This window comes from Camelina sativa, chromosome 19, assembly GCF_030686135.1.
Source record: "Camelina sativa cultivar CO46 ecotype springtype chromosome 19, ASM3068613v1".
Classification (NCBI taxonomy): Eukaryota; Viridiplantae; Streptophyta; class Magnoliopsida; order Brassicales; family Brassicaceae; genus Camelina; species Camelina sativa.
The window spans coordinates 24,468,252-24,485,814 of NC_141898.1; the positions used below are offsets into that span (position 1 = coordinate 24,468,252).

Here is a 17,563-nt window from a genome sequence, read left to right on the forward strand (position 1 = left end):
GCTTGTTTAATTTGATTATAACTCGTCTAATCCGATTACTTGTCACTTAATTTTCTGTATACTGATTGTTTTTGGAGCCTAATATAAATCAAATATATATTTTTTTATTTAGACATTTAAACTAAAATTTTATGATGTTTTATAATAACTAATTTACAAACTTTAATAAAAATCAGAATTTTTTTTTTTAAAGTTACGTTTTTATGTGTTTAACATAATTGTAAAGACAGTACTATAGTTTTATATTTTTTTGATATTTTTTTTAACATAGACAGAATTATACATATATTTAATACTATATTTTTATTTTATTATTAATTTAATAAAATAACGCTAAAACTAGTTCCCGACTAATCCCCATTTAATCTCCAATTTTTTTGCTAGCCGCTAGACCCACCCCAACCATCCGACTAGCGCCTAGCAATTTCTAAAACATGGGTCAGTAGTATACCTAGATTTAAAGATGTTCATTGCCACTGCTCCCTAGATGTGTGAGACAAATCAAGAATTGTCAATCTATCACATATTTAATGTCATGGTGGAAAATAAACGGCTAATGGTATCGTACATGGTACACAAACACAAGCTAAACAATGATAAACTTTAAATGTTGCAAGGATAAGAATTTGCCTAAATTCTCAAAAGAAATTTGGATAAAATGTCGCATGACAAATAGATTTGTACATTTGTGACACTCCGGTTTCAGAGACTTGCGGAGAAGTTTGAAAGAATTGATTTGGCCACCTATGTCACCAAAGTGCACTTATCTTTTCGGTCAAGGATCTTGAGAGAACTCCATAATTAAGCGTGCTTGAGCTGGAGTAGTCTCAGGATGGGTGACATTCTGGAAAGTGACTGTCGGAACTGTGCGAGTGAGGACAAAACACAAGGAAAGATCTTGTGGTGATTTGTATGGATGATATCAAGTCTTTAAGGCCTTCCGGACGTAGCAAACCGACCGTCAGATATGGATGAGCTCACGGGCCTAGTGAGAGGACGTGAGGCTTATTCAATAATTTGAAGGGATGATAACAAGTTTTTAAAGCCTCTCGGACGTAGCAAACCGAACGTCAAACATGGATGTACTCACAGACCTAGTGAAAAGACATGGGGCCCATTAAAAAGGTGGGCCCATCGACTGATAGTGAACATGGGGCCTACTGAAAGGTGGCGGTCAGTACGTTACAACATTGCCTCTCTTAATCACCATTTAGATATTACTAATCTTAGAGGAACAATTCTTGGGTCTTTCTTATTTACCCTTTAGAGATTGTTACAATTCTTGGCCTCTTTTATTACTTATTAGCACCAACCAACTACTAAATAATATATATAAAAATTCAATTAAATTTCCCATTGAAAAAAAGCTAAAACAGCATAAACTAATTATTTACTTGCCATTGTATCTTTTGTAGTGAAATTTTATTTTTATAATATTATAATTTTATTAGGTATATGTTTAAAATAAACTAAGTGGACAGAATTTGCAAATCTAAAAATTAAAGGACTGTGATGGAAATTAAAATAAAAATGAAATATATTTGAATAATTTCTTTTTAAATAAGATATAAAGCCAACTATTGGATCAAACTTATATTCTACTTTTAGAAAACTCGGCTTTTAGAGCAAAAACTAAAGACAACTATTGGAGATGATTTTATATGATATGAGCCTATATAAACAATGAGGTTTAAAGATCTTTTTTTTTATATCATCAATCTAACACATATTTATAACATGGTGAAAAATCTATATATACATTTTGCGAGTACATTTTGTAGAAAAACCTAGGAGTTCTAAACTATTTACAACCCCATATCACTGACATTTATTGTTTATTAAGAAAATTAGATATAAATATTTCTCATATTTAACAAAATTTCCTAAAATCGCTCCCTAGTAAATCCTAATTACCATTTTCCATTTTCATTCTCTCCTTTTTTTTTTCAACCAAATAAGCTTTTATTTAAGCTGAAACCTCAAAAAGAGGTGAGTTCTTACAACAAGGGTTAACATAAACAAAGCAACAAAAGGATAAGAGCTCCTGATTGTCAAAAAAAAAAAAAAAAAGGATAAGAGCTCTATGAGCTTAACAAAGGGATTTTCAACTTGAACAAGTTTTACAATATTTGAGAAGTCTAGTGGAACCAATGCGGATTCGTCTTTGAAACCAAGCTTCACGAGATCCTTGACCAACATGTGATCATGAACGGCTCTAGCGAATAACGCATTCGAGCTTGTAAAAGAGTTTTCCATGGAGGGAACAAGTGGAGGGCTTCTCGCCAACAGGAAGGGGATCAGAAGCATAAGAGCAAAGTCTTTCAATCTTTTAGAAACAGACCTCATGAGTCTAGCTGAAGCTACAACCAGGGTTCACAGAAAATGGGATCAAACCGTAACAAAGCAGGTGGGTCGTCTCTCACATGAAGCTCAAAGCCATGGAGGTTAAGGAAATCCATACAAAGCTTGTAGTCAGTTCGGCTTTGAGAGTTATCAACAAACCCAAGCTTACAGTCTAGTGGCGATAGGTGGGAAATGGGAGCATGGGCATAAACATTGGGCTCAAATCCACAGTCAGGTCAGGATCATACTTATAGCTAAACATTGCAAACATCCAACCAACGCTAATATACTGGCCTCAGCACAAATATCTAACAAGCCATTCTAGAGACGCCAATGTTCTGTTACTGAGGGTTACTTAACTTGACCAAGCAGAGGTAATGGGTGCTAAAGAGGTTGAGCTTGATATAGACTGATCATCAACGGATCTGGGAGGGTTCATACTCGGTTCAAGGTCAGGGAGTAGGACAGTGGCTTGAAAAGCAACACAGAACATAATGTTCGAGAAAGATACAACTCCACCTAAATTCAACATCAAATTTCCATTCGATCACAAGTAAAGTGCCATATCCATATGGTTTCGAGAAAGGAGTAAGATAGTCTTCTCTAAGGATAGTGTTCCTATGACCGAATGGGAGAGCATTCTCGCCATTATCAAGCAAACACGATTCTGAGTAAGGCTAAGCAGAGCAATTAAGAAATCATTTCTGGGTATGGGCCACCGTGGCGTTAATGGGCTACAAAGATAAGCGAGGCCTATCCCAACAAACCCTAGGGTTGCTGGTGTTGGATGATGGGAGAAAAGTTTGCCACCGTTCTGCAAGATCGGAGTGGCGTGCGGCGGTAAAGCACCTAAGGGAACCATCCACCAGTCTTTGAGCTCGCCGTGTGCCGTCGGCGTTCCCACTGGAAAAGGCACACCTGATTGTCCAAGAGAAGCTCCTGCCATCAACGAAACCCAGTGGGAAGGAAAAAATGGTGGTGTCGGTGCTAGTCCAGATCTAGAGCCAATTCGTGTAGCGATGAAGTCTTTCTCGGATGTATGAGTTGAGGAGCATCTTGATTGTTGTGAAGCTTCTGGCATCGGGTTCACGAGCGGGACCGCATCCGAGATCTGATCGGAGCTTGTAGAGCAGAGATGTGCTCTTCCATTGGTAAAGTAACCCTTTGAGAAGAAAACTTTTTGGAAAGTTATAATTGGATTTTTAGGGGAAAAAGACTTATAGGTAGAACAAAAGACCAAGGAGAAGCTTACTGATATGATCATGGATGGAGCTAATGAGGAACAGCTTGTAGCTGAGCTTGAACCTGAGGAATATGTTGTTGAGCTTGAACCTAAGGAGCTTTTAGCTGATGAACCATTACTTGTACCTGAAGGACCAATGACTAGAGCAAAAGCTAAGCAGCTAAGGAATGCACTAAATGGGCTTATTCAAGAGCTTATGGCCAAAGAGAGCATGGAAAATTCTATTGGGGATGATACCTATCAAGTCCAGCCCACTTTGAACCTAATTCAAGTCCAAAAAAACCCAAAATAATCACTTTATTTTATGGTCAAAGGGGAGTGACGAAAATAAGAGATACATGCACCAAGAGTCACTTTGGAGGAAGAGATACATGCACCAAGAGTTGAATCTTCATTCAACTATCTATCTTTATTGTTTTTAGTTTTAAGAATAGTTAATACTTTGCTTTGTTACCAAGTTTCTTTTACTATATAAACTCATGTAAGAGCAAAGAAATAATCAATCCAACTTTTTATCAAAACCTTTTCTTTTTTTTTGAGAGAGATTCTCTTTAGTTCTTTGTGAACAAAACCGATTGCTTGGTGTGATTCCAACAATCAAAATCGACTACTTGGTGTGATTCCTATAGTCAAAATCCTGATCTCCTTGGTGTGAGGCTGAGAGATCCGATCTTTTTGGTGCGAAGCTGACAGATCAAACCGTTATATCAAGAGTCTTTTTGCAACTCTTGTGCGACCATTCGTTCCACCATCCTTATTCTTGAGGCTTCATCGTCTTTAGAATTAAGGTGTCTCTATCTACCAACTCGAAGGTGCCAATTTCTTGGGAGAATCATATCAAGTGGTATTAGAGCCTTCAAGAATCATATCAAGTGGTATCAGAGCACACCCTTGAGTTTAGTATTTTATCATTCAATCATTTTCTATCTTTTCATCTTCTATCTATCATCTTTCTATCTTTCCATCTACTTTCATCAAACTGTTCTATTTTATTGGTTTATGTTCTATTAGAACCTTTGAGAGTCACTGAAACACACTTTAAGAGTTGAGAGTAAACACTTGTGAGCGAAACACTTAAGAGTAAACACTTGTGAGGAACTTTTTACTTTTAACGAGTTTATTCATTTTTGCAGGTTTCTTTAATATGGCTGACGGAGAAAATAGCAACCATGAAGTAGAACAACCTGGGAGAATTCCAACTATCCAAATGGAAGCGTTGTTGGGAGAAATGCAGTGGTTGTTGAGGGTTGAGATGAATGTCGTCTATGAAAGATTGGACGAAGTTCAAGCAGAAGCACAACAAAGGCAACCACAAAATTTGCCTAATCAACCGAGGGGAGTAGGCGAACAGTTAAGACTGCCAAGATATGAAGGAGCTGACGAATACTACAGTCGTGTGGGAACTCATCTCAAGGAGGCCAAAGAAGACATAAACGTGTGCGAGAAGGCAGAGAAAGAATCAATGACGACATTGGAGGAATGAATTTTAAAATTCCACCATTCATTGGGAAGAACGGTCCAGATGTCTACTTGGACTAGGAGAATAAGGTAGAAAAAGTTTTCAATTTTCAGCACTATTCCGAGATCAATAAGGTTCGAATGGCGGCTGTTGAGTTTAGTGAGTATGCGCTTAGCTGGTGGGATCAGTTGGTGACTTCACGAAGACGTAATGGTGAATATTCGATTGAGACTTGGGCTGAGATGAAGCTATCATGAGGAGAAGATTCGTTAGTGGCCATTACCATCGCGATCTGCATCAAAAGCTAAGGAGACTAACTCAGGGAAGTCGAAGTGTGGAGGATTACTATCATGAGATGGAGATTCTTTTCATAAGAGCTGATGTGGTTGAGGACCGAGAAGCAACTATGGCTAGATTTATGAGTGGGTTGAACCGAGATGTCCAGGATAGACTTGAGATGGAGCATTATGTGGAGATTGAAGAGATGTTACATAAAGCAATCTTGGTAGAAAAGAAACTCAAGAGAAAGAAGTTCTACGCGGATAACTTATGGTGTTGGTTCATCTAACCCAAAACCAAGTTACCAGAAGGAAGAAAATTCAGTTGCTCTTCCAAAGGTTGAAGCGAAGCCATTTGTTGCCAATCAAGTTACCAAAGACAAAGCTGAGGCTACCAGAACCCAAGCTCGTGATGTGACATGTTATAAGTGTCATGGGAGAGGACACTATGCAAATGAGTGCTCCAACAAAAGAACCATGATTCTCTTGGAGAATGGAGAGATCGAATCAGAAAATGAAGAGGTGGTTTCTGATTCATTAGAAGAACTTGAAGAAAATCCAGCAAAAGGCGAGATATTGGTGGCAATGAGGTCATTTAGTGTTCAAACTGCGATTGTGGAACATGAGCAAAGGGAGAATCTATTTCATACAAGGTGACATGTCCGAGATAAGGTATGCTGTCTCATAATTGAAGGCGGGAATTGTACTAATGTGGCGAGTGAAATAATGGTTAAGAAGCTTGGGCTGACTACGGAGAAGCACCCAAAGCCATATAAGCTACAATGGCTTAATGATGATGGTGAGATGAAGGTTAGTATCCAAGTAAAGGTTCCTATTGTCATTGGGAAATATGAGGATGAGGTTTTGTGCGATGTTCTACCTATGGAGGCAAGTCATATTCTTTTGGGAAGACCATGGCAATCTGACCGGAGAACAAGCCACGATGGTTTCACCAACCGTGAGTTCAAAGGCAAGAAGATCATCTTAATCTCGTTGACACCTCATGAAGTTTATCAAGATCTGTTGATTCTCAAGCAAAGGAAAGAAATAAACACCATGAGAGACCCCACAAACACCATTCACCAAAAAGAGAGCGAGAGTTTGAGAAAAACCAAGTCAAAGGCCTATGAGAGCAAACTCGTGAGGTATTCAAATTTCTTTGTGAGAAAAGGAGAGATTAAGAGAACTTTATTTTCAAAACAACCTTTGATTATGTTTATTTACAAAGAAACTCTCATGAGTTTCTCTGACCTTGCACCGGTGTTACCGAGTGAGATAACCTTTTTTTGCAGGATTTTGAGGACGTATTCCCGGAGGACAATCTGAAAGGCTTACCACCTATACGTGGTATTAAACACCAAATAGACTTTGTTCCGGGTGCATCACTTCCAAACCCACCAGCTTATAGTACTAATCTTGTGGAGACATTGGAGCTGCAAAGACAAGTTAATGAGCTCATGGAGAAGGGACATGTCAGATAGAGCATGAGCCCATGTGCGGTCCCAGTCCTACTTGTGCCCAAAAAGGATGGAAGTTGGCGCATGTGTGTTGATTGTATAGCCATTAGCAACATCACGGTAAAGGATCGACATCCTATTCCTACTCAGCCTTGGCATGATATTTCTATGGATTTTGTGCTTGGTTTGCCTATAACTAGGACTGGTAAAGATTCAGTTTTTGTGATCATTGATCGATTTTCTAAAATCGTGTATTTCATACCTTGTCACAAAACTGATAATGCTTTGCATATTGTTGAGTTGTTCTTCAAGGAAATTGTTCGTTTACATAGAGTTCCGAAGTCAACTGTTTCTGATAGGGATACAAAGTTTTTGAGTTACTTCTGGAAAACACTTTGGTTTAAACTAGGAACTAAGTTGCTATTCTCTACTACTTGTCATCCACAAACTGATGGTCAAAATGAAGTAGTTAATAGAACTTTTTCTACTGTCTTGCGAGCTTTGATCAAAAAGAACATTAGAACTTGGGATGAATGTTAACCACATGTTGAGTTTGCATACAATCATCTGTTCATTCTTCAACTAAGTTTTCTCCGTTTCAAATCGTTTATGGCTTTAATCCTTTATCTCCATTGGATCTAACCCCTCTACCTTTGAGTGAAAGAGCTAGCTTGGATGGGAAAAATAAAGCTGACCTTGTCAAACAGATCCATGAGAAAGCTAGAATAAACATTGAGGAGAAGACAAAGCAGTATGCAAAACAAGCTAACAAAGGAAGGCGCAAGCTGGTATTCAAACCTGGAGACCAAGTGTGGGTTCACTTGAGAAAAGCGGTTTCCAGCTGAAAGGAAGTCAAAACTGATGCCTAGAATCGATGGACCCTTTGAGATCACAAGAAATATTAATGACAGTGCTTACCAACTTGATCTTCAAGGTAAGTACAATGTGAGTTCAAGCTTTAATGTTTCTGATTTAGTTCCTTTTGTGGCAGATGATCCAGATTTGAGGACAAATCCTTTTCAAGAGGAGGGGATGATGTGATCATGGATGGAGCTAATGAGAAACAGCTTGTAGCTGAGCTTGAACCTGAGGAATATGTTGTTGAGCTTGACCCTAAGGAGCTTGTAGCTGATGAACCATTACTTGTACCTGAAGGACCAATGACTAGAGCAAAAGCTAAGCAGCTAAGGAATGCACTAAATGGGCTTATTCAAGAGCTTGTGGCCAAAGAGAGCATGGGAAATTCTGTTGGGGATGATACCTATCAAGTCCAGCCCACTTTGAACCTAATTCAAGTCCAAAAAAACCCAAAATAATCACTTTATTTTATGGTCAAAGGGGAGTGACGAAAATAAGAGATACATGCACCAAGAGTCACTTTGGAGGAAGAGATACATGCACCAAGAGTTGAATCTTCATTCAACTATCTATCTTTATTGTTTTTAGTTTCAAGAATAGTTAATACTTTGTTTTGTTACCAAGTTTCTTTTACTATATAAACTCATGTAAGAGCAAAGAAATAATCAATCCAACTTTTTATCAAAACCTTTTCTTTTCTTTTGAGAGTGATTCTCTTTTGTTCTTTGTGAACAAAACCGATTGCTTGGTGTGATTCCAACAATCAAAATCGACTATTTGGTGTGATTCCAATAGTCAAAACCCCGATCTCCTTAGTGCGAAGCTGAGAGATCCGATCTTTTTGGTGCGAGGCTGAAAGATCAAACCGGTATATCAAGAGTCTTTCCGCAACTCTTGTGGGACCATTCGTTCCACCATCCTTATTCTTGAGGCTTCATCGTCTTTAGAATTAAGGTGTCTCTATCTACCAACTCGAAGGTGCCGATTCCTTGGGAGAATCATATCACTTATGTAGATTAGAGAGGTTAAAAGAGTTTCTCTCAAGCTTTTCTCTTCTCACTCTCTCTCCCGATCAAACTACCTCAAGATCGTAACAAACTTCTCTCTCCTTTTCGAAAGAGATAAAGATCAGCTTATAAGAGAGTCAACGGTGAATAAACTTGTCAACCGTCGCACGTGCTTCTCACGTGCTCCTCCTGTTAGCTTAAGAGATCAAACCCTCTTTTCTACCAAGAGTCTTCTACACACTTAACCAATTTTGAAGACTAAAACCTGAGTCACTTCCTTCAATTCTCCACCTTGACTCTGGTTAGCTCCACTTGGCTTTTTGTTCTAGTCCCTTGGATCCCACCTCCAGTACTTGAGTATTACCACTCTTAATTCTCAGAGTTACACCACTCTGGTTCTTGAGCTTAACCGCTTAATTGTCATGAACTCGGAGCATTTGCAATGCTCCCTCAAACTTGTCCACTGGTAAAACCTTAGTGAAGATATCCGCTGGGTTGCACTCACTTGCTATCTTCATAAGCTTCACGATACCTTCACTAATGATATCTCTAATAAAGTGTAGTCTGATATCAATTTATTTAGTTCTCTCATGATGCACCGAATTCTTAGCCAATGCAATAGCACTTTGAGAATCACAGTGAACCTCCACAGCACCTTGAGGAAAACCAATCTCCTCTGCAAAACCCTTTAGCCAAATAGCCTCTTTTACAGCCTCTGTAAAAGCCATATACTCGGCTTCTGTTGTCGAGATGCAACAACCTTTTGTAATCTTGACTTCCAACTGATCGTGTTACCACCAACCGTAAAAACATAACCTGAAGTTGACCTCATGTTATCACCATTATTAGCATAATCCGAATCACAATATCCTCTCAAGATAAAGTCTTCATTCTTGCGATAACAGAGTTTCTTCTTCTCTGTTCCTCTCATATACCTCAAAACCCATTTTGCAGCTTGCCAGTGGTCCTTTAAAGGTCGACTCATGTACCGACTTATAACGCCCACCGGATAAGCAAGATCAGGTCGAGTACCTATCATCGAATACATCACACTACCAACCGTATTCGCATAAGGAACAATCCTCATCCTAGCATACTGATCTTTATACTCCTCATCAGTAGCTGTTCTTAACTGGAAATGCACTCCCATTGGAGTAGGTACTGCCTTTGACTGATCCATTTTAAAGGTCCTTAACACCTTCTTAACATATTCTTCTTGTGACAAAGTCAAAGTTCCTGCAGACCGATCTCTAGTAATCTCCATTCCTAAGATCTTTTTAGCATCTCCTAAATCCTTCATTTCAAACTCCTCACTCAACAACTTCTTTAACACACACACTTGAGCCTTATAACCCGAAGCAATCAATAGTTCATCGACATATAGCAACAAATAGATACAAGTATCATTCTCAAGTATCTTCCAATATATACAGCTATCATAGGCGCTTCTTACAAAACCTATACTCCTCATGAACTCATCAAACCTAAGGTTCCACTGCCTAGGTGATTGCTTAAGACCATAAAGGGATCTTTTGAGAAAACATACCTTTTCTGGACAGCCTTGATCAACAAACCCCTCAGGCTGAGCCATCACAATTTCTTCCTCAACAAATCCATGCAGAAAAGCTGTCTTAACATCCATTTGTTGCAACTCCATATCAAACTGTGTACCCATTGATAAAATATATCTGATGGAAACATGTTTGACAACTGGTGAGAAAATCTCAGTATAATCAATACCTTCTCTCTGTGTGAAGCCCTTAGCTACAAGTCTAGCTTTAAACCTAGGAGCTTCTACACCCAGTATTCCTGCTTTTCTGGTAAAAACCCAACTGCATCCTATTACCTTTTTGTTATCTAGTTTGTCTCTGAGATCCTAGGTATGATTCTTCTTCATGGACTTCATTTCCTCTTTCATAGCTTCGTTCCAGAACTCCCAATCAGGATCCATAAGCGCCTCTTGATAAGACTTAGGTTCTGCCTTACCACCATCTTATGTGTAATAAGCATATCCCACCATGTTAGACTCATTGTACTTCTTGTTAAACTTGATTACCCTCTTCCCTATGTCTCTTACTAACTGGTAATCACTCAGGTCTTCACTTTCTTCTTCAGAATCTGATCCCTCCTGACCATCCTATTGATTCTCTGGGTCATTACTTTGACCCGTAGTAACGACTATCGGATCTGAAACAACAGGAGCTCCACCTCGAACACAAGCCACTCGTTCTACTCCACCTTGATCAGTTCCATCTGACTTGTCTTCATCAGATTCCAGTACTGTCTCATAAGGAACAATTGTAGTACCATTCTTCAGATCTTTATACATAACATCTTCTTTGAACAACACATTTCGACTGATCACACATTTACAATCCTCCAGAAGCCACTCCTTATAGCCCTTAACTCCTTCAGGATAGCTCATAAAAACTCCTTTCTTAGCTCTTGGATTGAGATTACCTTGATCAGCATGTACATACACTAAGCAGCGAAATCTTCTCAGCATACTTAGATCCGGTATCGCATTGGTCCACTTCTCCTCCAGCAAAGCAAAGTCGATAGCCGTGGAGGGTGATCTGTTAATCAAATAAACCGCGGTTGCAGCCGCCTCCGCCTAAAACCTCTTCTCAAGACCACTCTCACTCAACATGCTTCGCACCTTATCCATAATAGTTCTGTTCAATCGTTCAGCGACACCATTCTGTTGAGGGGTGTATGCACACGTCTTATGCCTCACGATCCCTGCATCTTTACAAAATTTATCGAACTGGTGATTGCAATACTCCAAACCATTGTTGGTTCTCAGTTTCTTTACCTTCCTTTCAGACTGGTTCTCCACCATTGTCCTCCATTCAACAAATTTCTCAAACGCTTCATCCTTCTTCTTCAGAAAATAAATCCAGACTTTCCTTGAATAGTCATCTATAAAGGAGATGAAATACTGACAGTTACCTAGTGATGGTGGATTGTGGGGAGAGCCCCACAAGTCTGAATGCACATAACCAAGCTTTTCTTTAGTCACATGCTGCACTGATGCGAAGCTCACCCGATGATTCTTACCAAATACACAATCCTCGCAAAACTTTAATTCACTGATAACTTCCTTGTTCAAGCATCCTTTCTTAACCAGGATCTCCATCCCCTTTTGACTCATATGACCTAAGCGACTATGCCATAGAGTAGTCTCATCTTTGGAGTTCTCTGAAACATTAGACTCACCTGTTTCTGCTTTTTCCTGAAGAATATACAATGTTTCTCTCCTCTGACCTTTCAAAATTGTTGAACAACCCTTCAAGACTCTTAAAACACCATTCTATGACTTGAACCAGCATCCCCTATCATCAAGAGTTCCCAAAGAGATTAGATTTCTCGACATGGTTGGCATGTACCTCACCTCTGTCAAGATAACCTATGTCCCATCAGAGTTTCTTATCTTGACATTACCTATTCCCTTAACCTGAGAATAAGTGTTGTTTCCCATTTTCACAAGACCTGCATCTAACTCCTTAAAGTCTTGAAACCAGTCTCTCCTTGGAGTAATGTGAAAAGAGCAACATGTATCAAGAACCCATTCATCTGAGTTTCCTGATACACACAAAGTAGTCTCCTCAGCCATTAAAACCATCGCATGATCTGAATCTGATCCAGCTTTAGCCAAGCTAACCTCTCCCTTATCAGATCCAGTAGACTTCCCCTTATTCTTCTCAATCCACTTATAGCACAATCTTTAAGAAATCATCTATATTCTCATCAATCTTCTTACTGTCTTGCATCTTGAATGTGTAAAAGTTTAGCTGCGAATAGACTCGATGTGGAAGAGATGTAGGTTGGAACATCTTGTCCAACGTAGCCCAAGCCTCAGCCGTCGCATCACATAGCTCAATTTTCCTGAGCACCTTGTCCGCAACATTAAGAAAGATTACGTTCTTCGCCTCATCGCATCCCTCTAACCTTGCTGCCGCATCTGATTCGCGTTTCTTCTTTTCCTCTGGATCTTGTTCTTCTTCCTCCGTGAGTGCAGGATCCGGAGACTTCTCCGTCAACACATCCTTCAACCCGATTACACTCAGATGAGCTTGAATCCTTGTCTTCCACAAAGAGAAGTCACCAGAGCCATCGAAAACCGCAATTGGAACCCCAAACATCTCCGATTCAAACCACCGCTCAACCAACTGTAAGATCTGATACCAATTTGTGAGGTTATCTACCTCAGATAACTCACAACACCTTTGAATCGAATGTCAAAGAACATGAAACAAAATGAATATAAAACGAGAAAATGAAAGAATGTAAAAAACACAGCGAGTTTTACGAGTTCACGCCAAAATCGGAACGCTACGTCTCGCCAGAGATATCACTCCGGAATCCACTAGAACCTTTGAATCAATCCGATTACAAGATCTCTCAAGCTTCTCTCTTCTCACTCTCTCTCCCGATCTAACTACCTCAAGATCATAACAAACTTCTCTCTCCTTTTCGAAAGAGATAAAGATCAGCTTATAAGAGAGTCAACGCCGAATAAACTTGTCAACCGTCCCATGTGCTTCTCACGTGATCCTCCTGTTAGGTTAAGAGATCAAACCCTCTTTTCTACCAAGAGTCTTCTACACACTTAGCCATTCTGAAGACTAAAACCTGAGTCACTTCCTTCATTTAGAATTAGAATTCTGCGATACTTTTTCTCCTAAAGCTGTCTACAGGACAGGACATGATGTGGTAACCTTCACGGAACCCGGAGATCACTACTTCATCAGCTCAAATCAAGCTCAATGCACACTTGGACAGAGGCTCGACGTTCTTGTTGTTCATGAACTGTCACGTCCTATTCCTCCACCACCACCGAGCAAGATTCTTCCTTCCGGGGAAATCTACAGGGTCGGTGACTCTAAAGCATGGAGCGTTCCTGAAGAGAGTGACTACTTTAACAAGTGGAGTGAAAACAAATTGTTTCATGTAGGAGATAGTCTACTTTTCGAATACGACAACCAAGTAAACGACATCTTAGAGATTAGCGGTGACCTTGAATTCATAACCTGCAACCCGTCTTCTCGCATAGCCGTGCACAAGACGAGCCATGATCTCGTTACGGTCACCAAACCAGGAGTTCACTATTTCATTACCTCAGAGACGGGTCACTGCGCGGCTGGGCTTAAGCTTCGAGTTGTGGTAGGACCATTACCCAAAGCCGTTACTTTCACCGATTTTTCCAAGAAGATGGATTTGTCAGCTATGGACCGCCTCTCAAAGTGGTTAAGCACTTTCATACCCCAGCCCCATCACTAAAGTTTTCATGTTTATTTGGTTTGAAATTAGCTAATCAAACTTTATCTAATTAATGGTTCAATGGTTGTAATTTTGCAAACTCTGTTTTTCTTTTTCTTGTTTCCTTAAGATTCAAGTTTGTTTAGTTCTGGTTTTCAGTACTGATGTAACGTTTTAGATTTTATTCATTATAATATAACGAAACATTACTTAATACAATTTCAGTTTAGTTCTTCCAATGTTTTGTCGCAAGTAGTCCTAGGACAAAAAACCGAACCGAAAAAATCAAACCGAACCGAACCGAGATTTTAGGTGTTCGGTTTGGTTTAGGTTATAAGAGCTGAAACGATCGGTATTAATTATTTTGGGTATTCGGTTATCGGTTATTTCGGTTCGGTTTGCCTGAACCGATCGGTTAACCGAAGTATAAACAAAACCCTAACTTCTTCTAATTCTAATCTAACCTAACCTAATTAGCCGTTCGATTCCGACTTCTTCAATGACAGATCTCTTCTACTTCTCTTTCTTCTTAGTTCTTACTTCTTACCCTTGTTCGTCTTCTTCTTTTTCTTTCCCTCATCTGTCTTCTTCTTCGTTTTATCTCTTCTATCTATTCTATTCTTCCTCCTCTTCGTTCTATATCTTCTTCCTCTTCTTACGAATATCTTTTTTTTTCTTCGTTATGTCATTCGATCGGATCTGCAAGCTTCGCCTTTAAAGTTTTGCCGCCGGTGTGTCTCCAACTCGTCGACTCGTCGGAAGAGACTCTTCTCTTCGTTGGAGAAAACGCTCATTTAAAAAAAGAAAAAAAATGTTAATGGGTCTAATATATTCAAGCCCAGTTTTTAAATTTTAACTGGTCCAACAATTTTGCTAAAATGCCCAATATTTATATCTGGTCTAATATATTCAACTCTATATTTTTTTTAAAGAAAGACAAAAATCGGTTATTTCAGTTTTAATCTTCAAACCCGAAAAAACCGAAAACTGAACTAACCGAACCGAATTTTATTTCGGTTAAGTTTGGTAACTTTTTTAAAAATAAAAATAAACCGAAAGGCGAACTAACCGAACCAAATAAACCGAAGTGGCAGGGATAGTCGCAAGAGTCAAGATCTTGTTATATATAATAATAATACACAGATCAATAATACACCCTTTGGGCTTAACTATTTTGTTACTAAAAGCCCGTTATGTTTGGCCCATCATTACCGTCGATTGTCTTCTCCGTTGGAAAATCGCATCCTTAATTCAGAGCAGCCATCTCCGTCGTCGTCGGTGACGAAAACCACAGCGGAATCGGTAAAAACGTCTCCGAAATCAGATACTGAGTAGAAAAACCATTGATCTCGTATTGATTTTTCAATCTTATAAAATCTTTTTTTGGTGAGAAATGGGACTGTTAAGCATAATCCGGAAGATCAAGAAGAAAGAGAAGGAGATGCGTATTCTCATGGTGTATGTCTCAGATACCAAAACTCGTTACACCTTCTCCGAATCTAATCATACGTTTATATGATGTTGTTCTGATTTTGGGATTTTGTTTTGGTAGTGGACTTGATAACTCTGGGAAGACGACGATTGTACTGAAAATAAACGGAGAAGACACAAGTGTGATTAGTCCAACTCTTGGATTCAACATCAAAACCATTGTTTACCAAAAGTAAGTAAAGCTCTACTTCTCTCTGCTCTTGTAGTTTCGTGTTATTGGTTCAGGAATATGATCGAACAGTTTACAGGCAAATGTTTAATATTTTGTGAATGATGGTTGTGTAGGTATACGCTTAATATATGGGATGTTGGTGGGCAAAAGACTATAAGATCGTATTGGAGGAACTACTTTGAGCAGACTGATGGGTTGGTTTGGGTGGTTGATAGTTCTGATCTTAGGAGGTTAGATGATTGTAAGATGGAACTTGACAATCTCTTGAAAGAAGAGGTATGTATATTCATTCATATATAGTCTCTAAAAAGCTTTTGTAGTTTAAAGCTTTTGGTGCTTTTTATGATGAAGAAGATGATGATCTATATTCAAATGGCAGAGGCTAGCTGGGTCATCTTTGCTGATACTAGCAAATAAGCAGGATATTCAAGGTGCACTTACTCCTGATGAAATTGGCAAAGTGAGGTTTTTTTGTAACTTTTGTGACCATATATAGAAACGAGTTTTTGGAAGTCGGGTTTATATGGTTGAATCGTTTGGTCTCTCTGTCTAGAAAGGAGTTCTTTCTCAACTTTAGTGAAGGTTAATGGGTTAAGTTCCATCTTCTTGCTTGTGAAGGTGCTAAACTTGGAGTCCATGGATAAAAGCCGGCACTGGAAGATCGTGGGTTGCAGCGCATACACGGGTGAAGGTTTGTTGGAGGGTTTCGATTGGTTGGTTCAAGACATTGCCTCCAGGATTTACATGCTTGACTGACTAATCTCTTTGTTCTTCACCTAGTGCATTGCACAATGGCATGCTCTACTAGACGATTTGTAGTATGCTGTTCAAGTGATTTCATTTTGGCATGTAAGCTTTCTTTCAGTCCTATTGTAACAATGATTCAACAAAGATACAATCTAAGTTTGGAAGACGAACCCTTCTCATTTTGTTTAATTGAAAGAGACTTAACAACAAAATGATGTTTCATACATCCAAATAAAACTTATTGATAAGCAAATCCAATCACATAATCTACCACAAAAAGGTGAAAGTTGCCTCTGCATATAAAAAGAGAGAGAGAGAGAGATCATTTCGACTTCTTTCCTTGCTTCTTCTTGACGACTTCGTCAATGTACATGATGCCTTTGCCCTTATAAGGTTCAGGGGGTTTGCAACTCCTTACTGTTGCAGCAAACTGATGCACTCTCTGCTTATCGATTCCGGTGCAGCAAACCACATTGTTCTTAAAACAGAAGACCCGAACCGCTGGAGGAACCGCAAGTTCGACTTCGTGACTGTAACCCAATTTGAGGTATAAGAAACGTCCTGTTTCCTCAGCTCTGGCTTTGTATCCAACTCCAACTATCTTCAAGAACCGAAAAAACTTGGCTTCCATTTTCCCCTTTTCCTACAGAATCAGAATCATCAAGATAAAAAACCAAACCATTAATACAAAAGTTTGCTTAGTTAAAATCTCATGTACACAGAACACATCAAGGCAGCAAATTTCGTCTCTCTACCACTCGAATCATCACACGGAATAGTATGAAAAAAAAACTGAAATAGCCCAACAATGGTTTCATCGCAAACCATATCAGAGACATGGAAACAAGCGATGAGCTAAACAGGAAATACGTCGAACAGCTTCCGTGCAATATTACGGTAACAGTGAAATACAAAATAAACGAACATCAAAACTCTAATTAACTCCATTTTCACAAACACAGAGTGCTAGAGTACGAAAAACACCAGAAATGATAAATAAACACGAGAAAGCTCGATTCCATTTCTAAGAAATTTAATCGGAAAAGGAGAAGAAGAAGAAGAAGACTGTGAGATTCATACAAAAGCAGAATGGTTACCTTTTTTTCTTATTTCCGGCCAATAGAAATGAGACGAGTGTGCCGATGCTGCTTCCTTCGCCGGCGGATCCAGATCACTCCTTAACTCCGGCCTAAAACCTTCTCTCCTTTACTTTGATTTCGTTTCTATAAAAAATGGTTGACGTTTT

At 39.1% G+C, this 17,563-nt stretch overlaps 4 protein-coding genes and 1 pseudogene across 6 annotated transcripts; 3 read left to right on the forward strand and 2 right to left on the reverse strand.

Moving 5' to 3' along the window:
- Nucleotides 1–2,890: 2,890 nt before the first annotated feature.
- On the reverse strand, nucleotides 2,891–3,424 carry LOC147920961 (uncharacterized). Its single transcript, XM_087501312.1, has one exon. The coding sequence runs from the start codon at nucleotides 3,422–3,424 to the stop codon at nucleotides 2,891–2,893; it is 534 nt and encodes a 177-aa protein (XP_087357438.1).
- A 2,625-nt stretch (nucleotides 3,425–6,049) lies between these two features.
- On the forward strand, nucleotides 6,050–6,804 carry LOC104768211 (uncharacterized). The gene is made up of 2 exons (XM_087501313.1): nucleotides 6,050–6,463; nucleotides 6,616–6,804. The coding sequence occupies exons 1-2, from the start codon at nucleotides 6,050–6,052 to the stop codon at nucleotides 6,802–6,804; spliced, it is 603 nt and encodes a 200-aa protein (XP_087357439.1).
- A 6,379-nt stretch (nucleotides 6,805–13,183) lies between these two features.
- LOC104768212 (early nodulin-like protein 13) lies at nucleotides 13,184–13,928 on the forward strand. Its single transcript, XM_087501314.1, has 2 exons — nucleotides 13,184–13,196; nucleotides 13,303–13,928. The coding sequence occupies exons 1-2, from the start codon at nucleotides 13,184–13,186 to the stop codon at nucleotides 13,926–13,928; spliced, it is 639 nt and encodes a 212-aa protein (XP_087357440.1).
- Nucleotides 13,929–15,059: 1,131 nt separating this feature from the next.
- On the forward strand, nucleotides 15,060–16,529 carry LOC104767196 (ADP-ribosylation factor-like protein 2). 2 transcript variants are annotated; one of them, XM_010491243.3, is made up of 6 exons: nucleotides 15,060–15,209; nucleotides 15,299–15,365; nucleotides 15,460–15,570; nucleotides 15,684–15,846; nucleotides 15,950–16,030; nucleotides 16,189–16,529. In XM_010491243.3, the coding sequence occupies exons 2-6, from the start codon at nucleotides 15,301–15,303 to the stop codon at nucleotides 16,324–16,326; spliced, it is 558 nt and encodes a 185-aa protein (XP_010489545.1). In that variant the 5' UTR covers nucleotides 15,060–15,209; nucleotides 15,299–15,300; the 3' UTR covers nucleotides 16,327–16,529. The 2 variants fall into 2 exon arrangements, with proteins under 2 accessions (XP_010489545.1, XP_087356704.1); XM_087500578.1 differs by having other exon boundaries at nucleotides 15,072–15,209; nucleotides 15,950–16,001.
- LOC109131058 (large ribosomal subunit protein uL6m pseudogene) lies at nucleotides 16,475–17,554 on the reverse strand (annotated as a pseudogene). Its single transcript, XR_015590541.1, has 2 exons — nucleotides 17,415–17,554; nucleotides 16,475–16,960 (listed from the first exon to the last, which is right to left on the reverse strand). The product of XR_015590541.1 is annotated as a large ribosomal subunit protein uL6m pseudogene (transcript).
- Nucleotides 17,555–17,563: the final 9 nt, after the last annotated feature.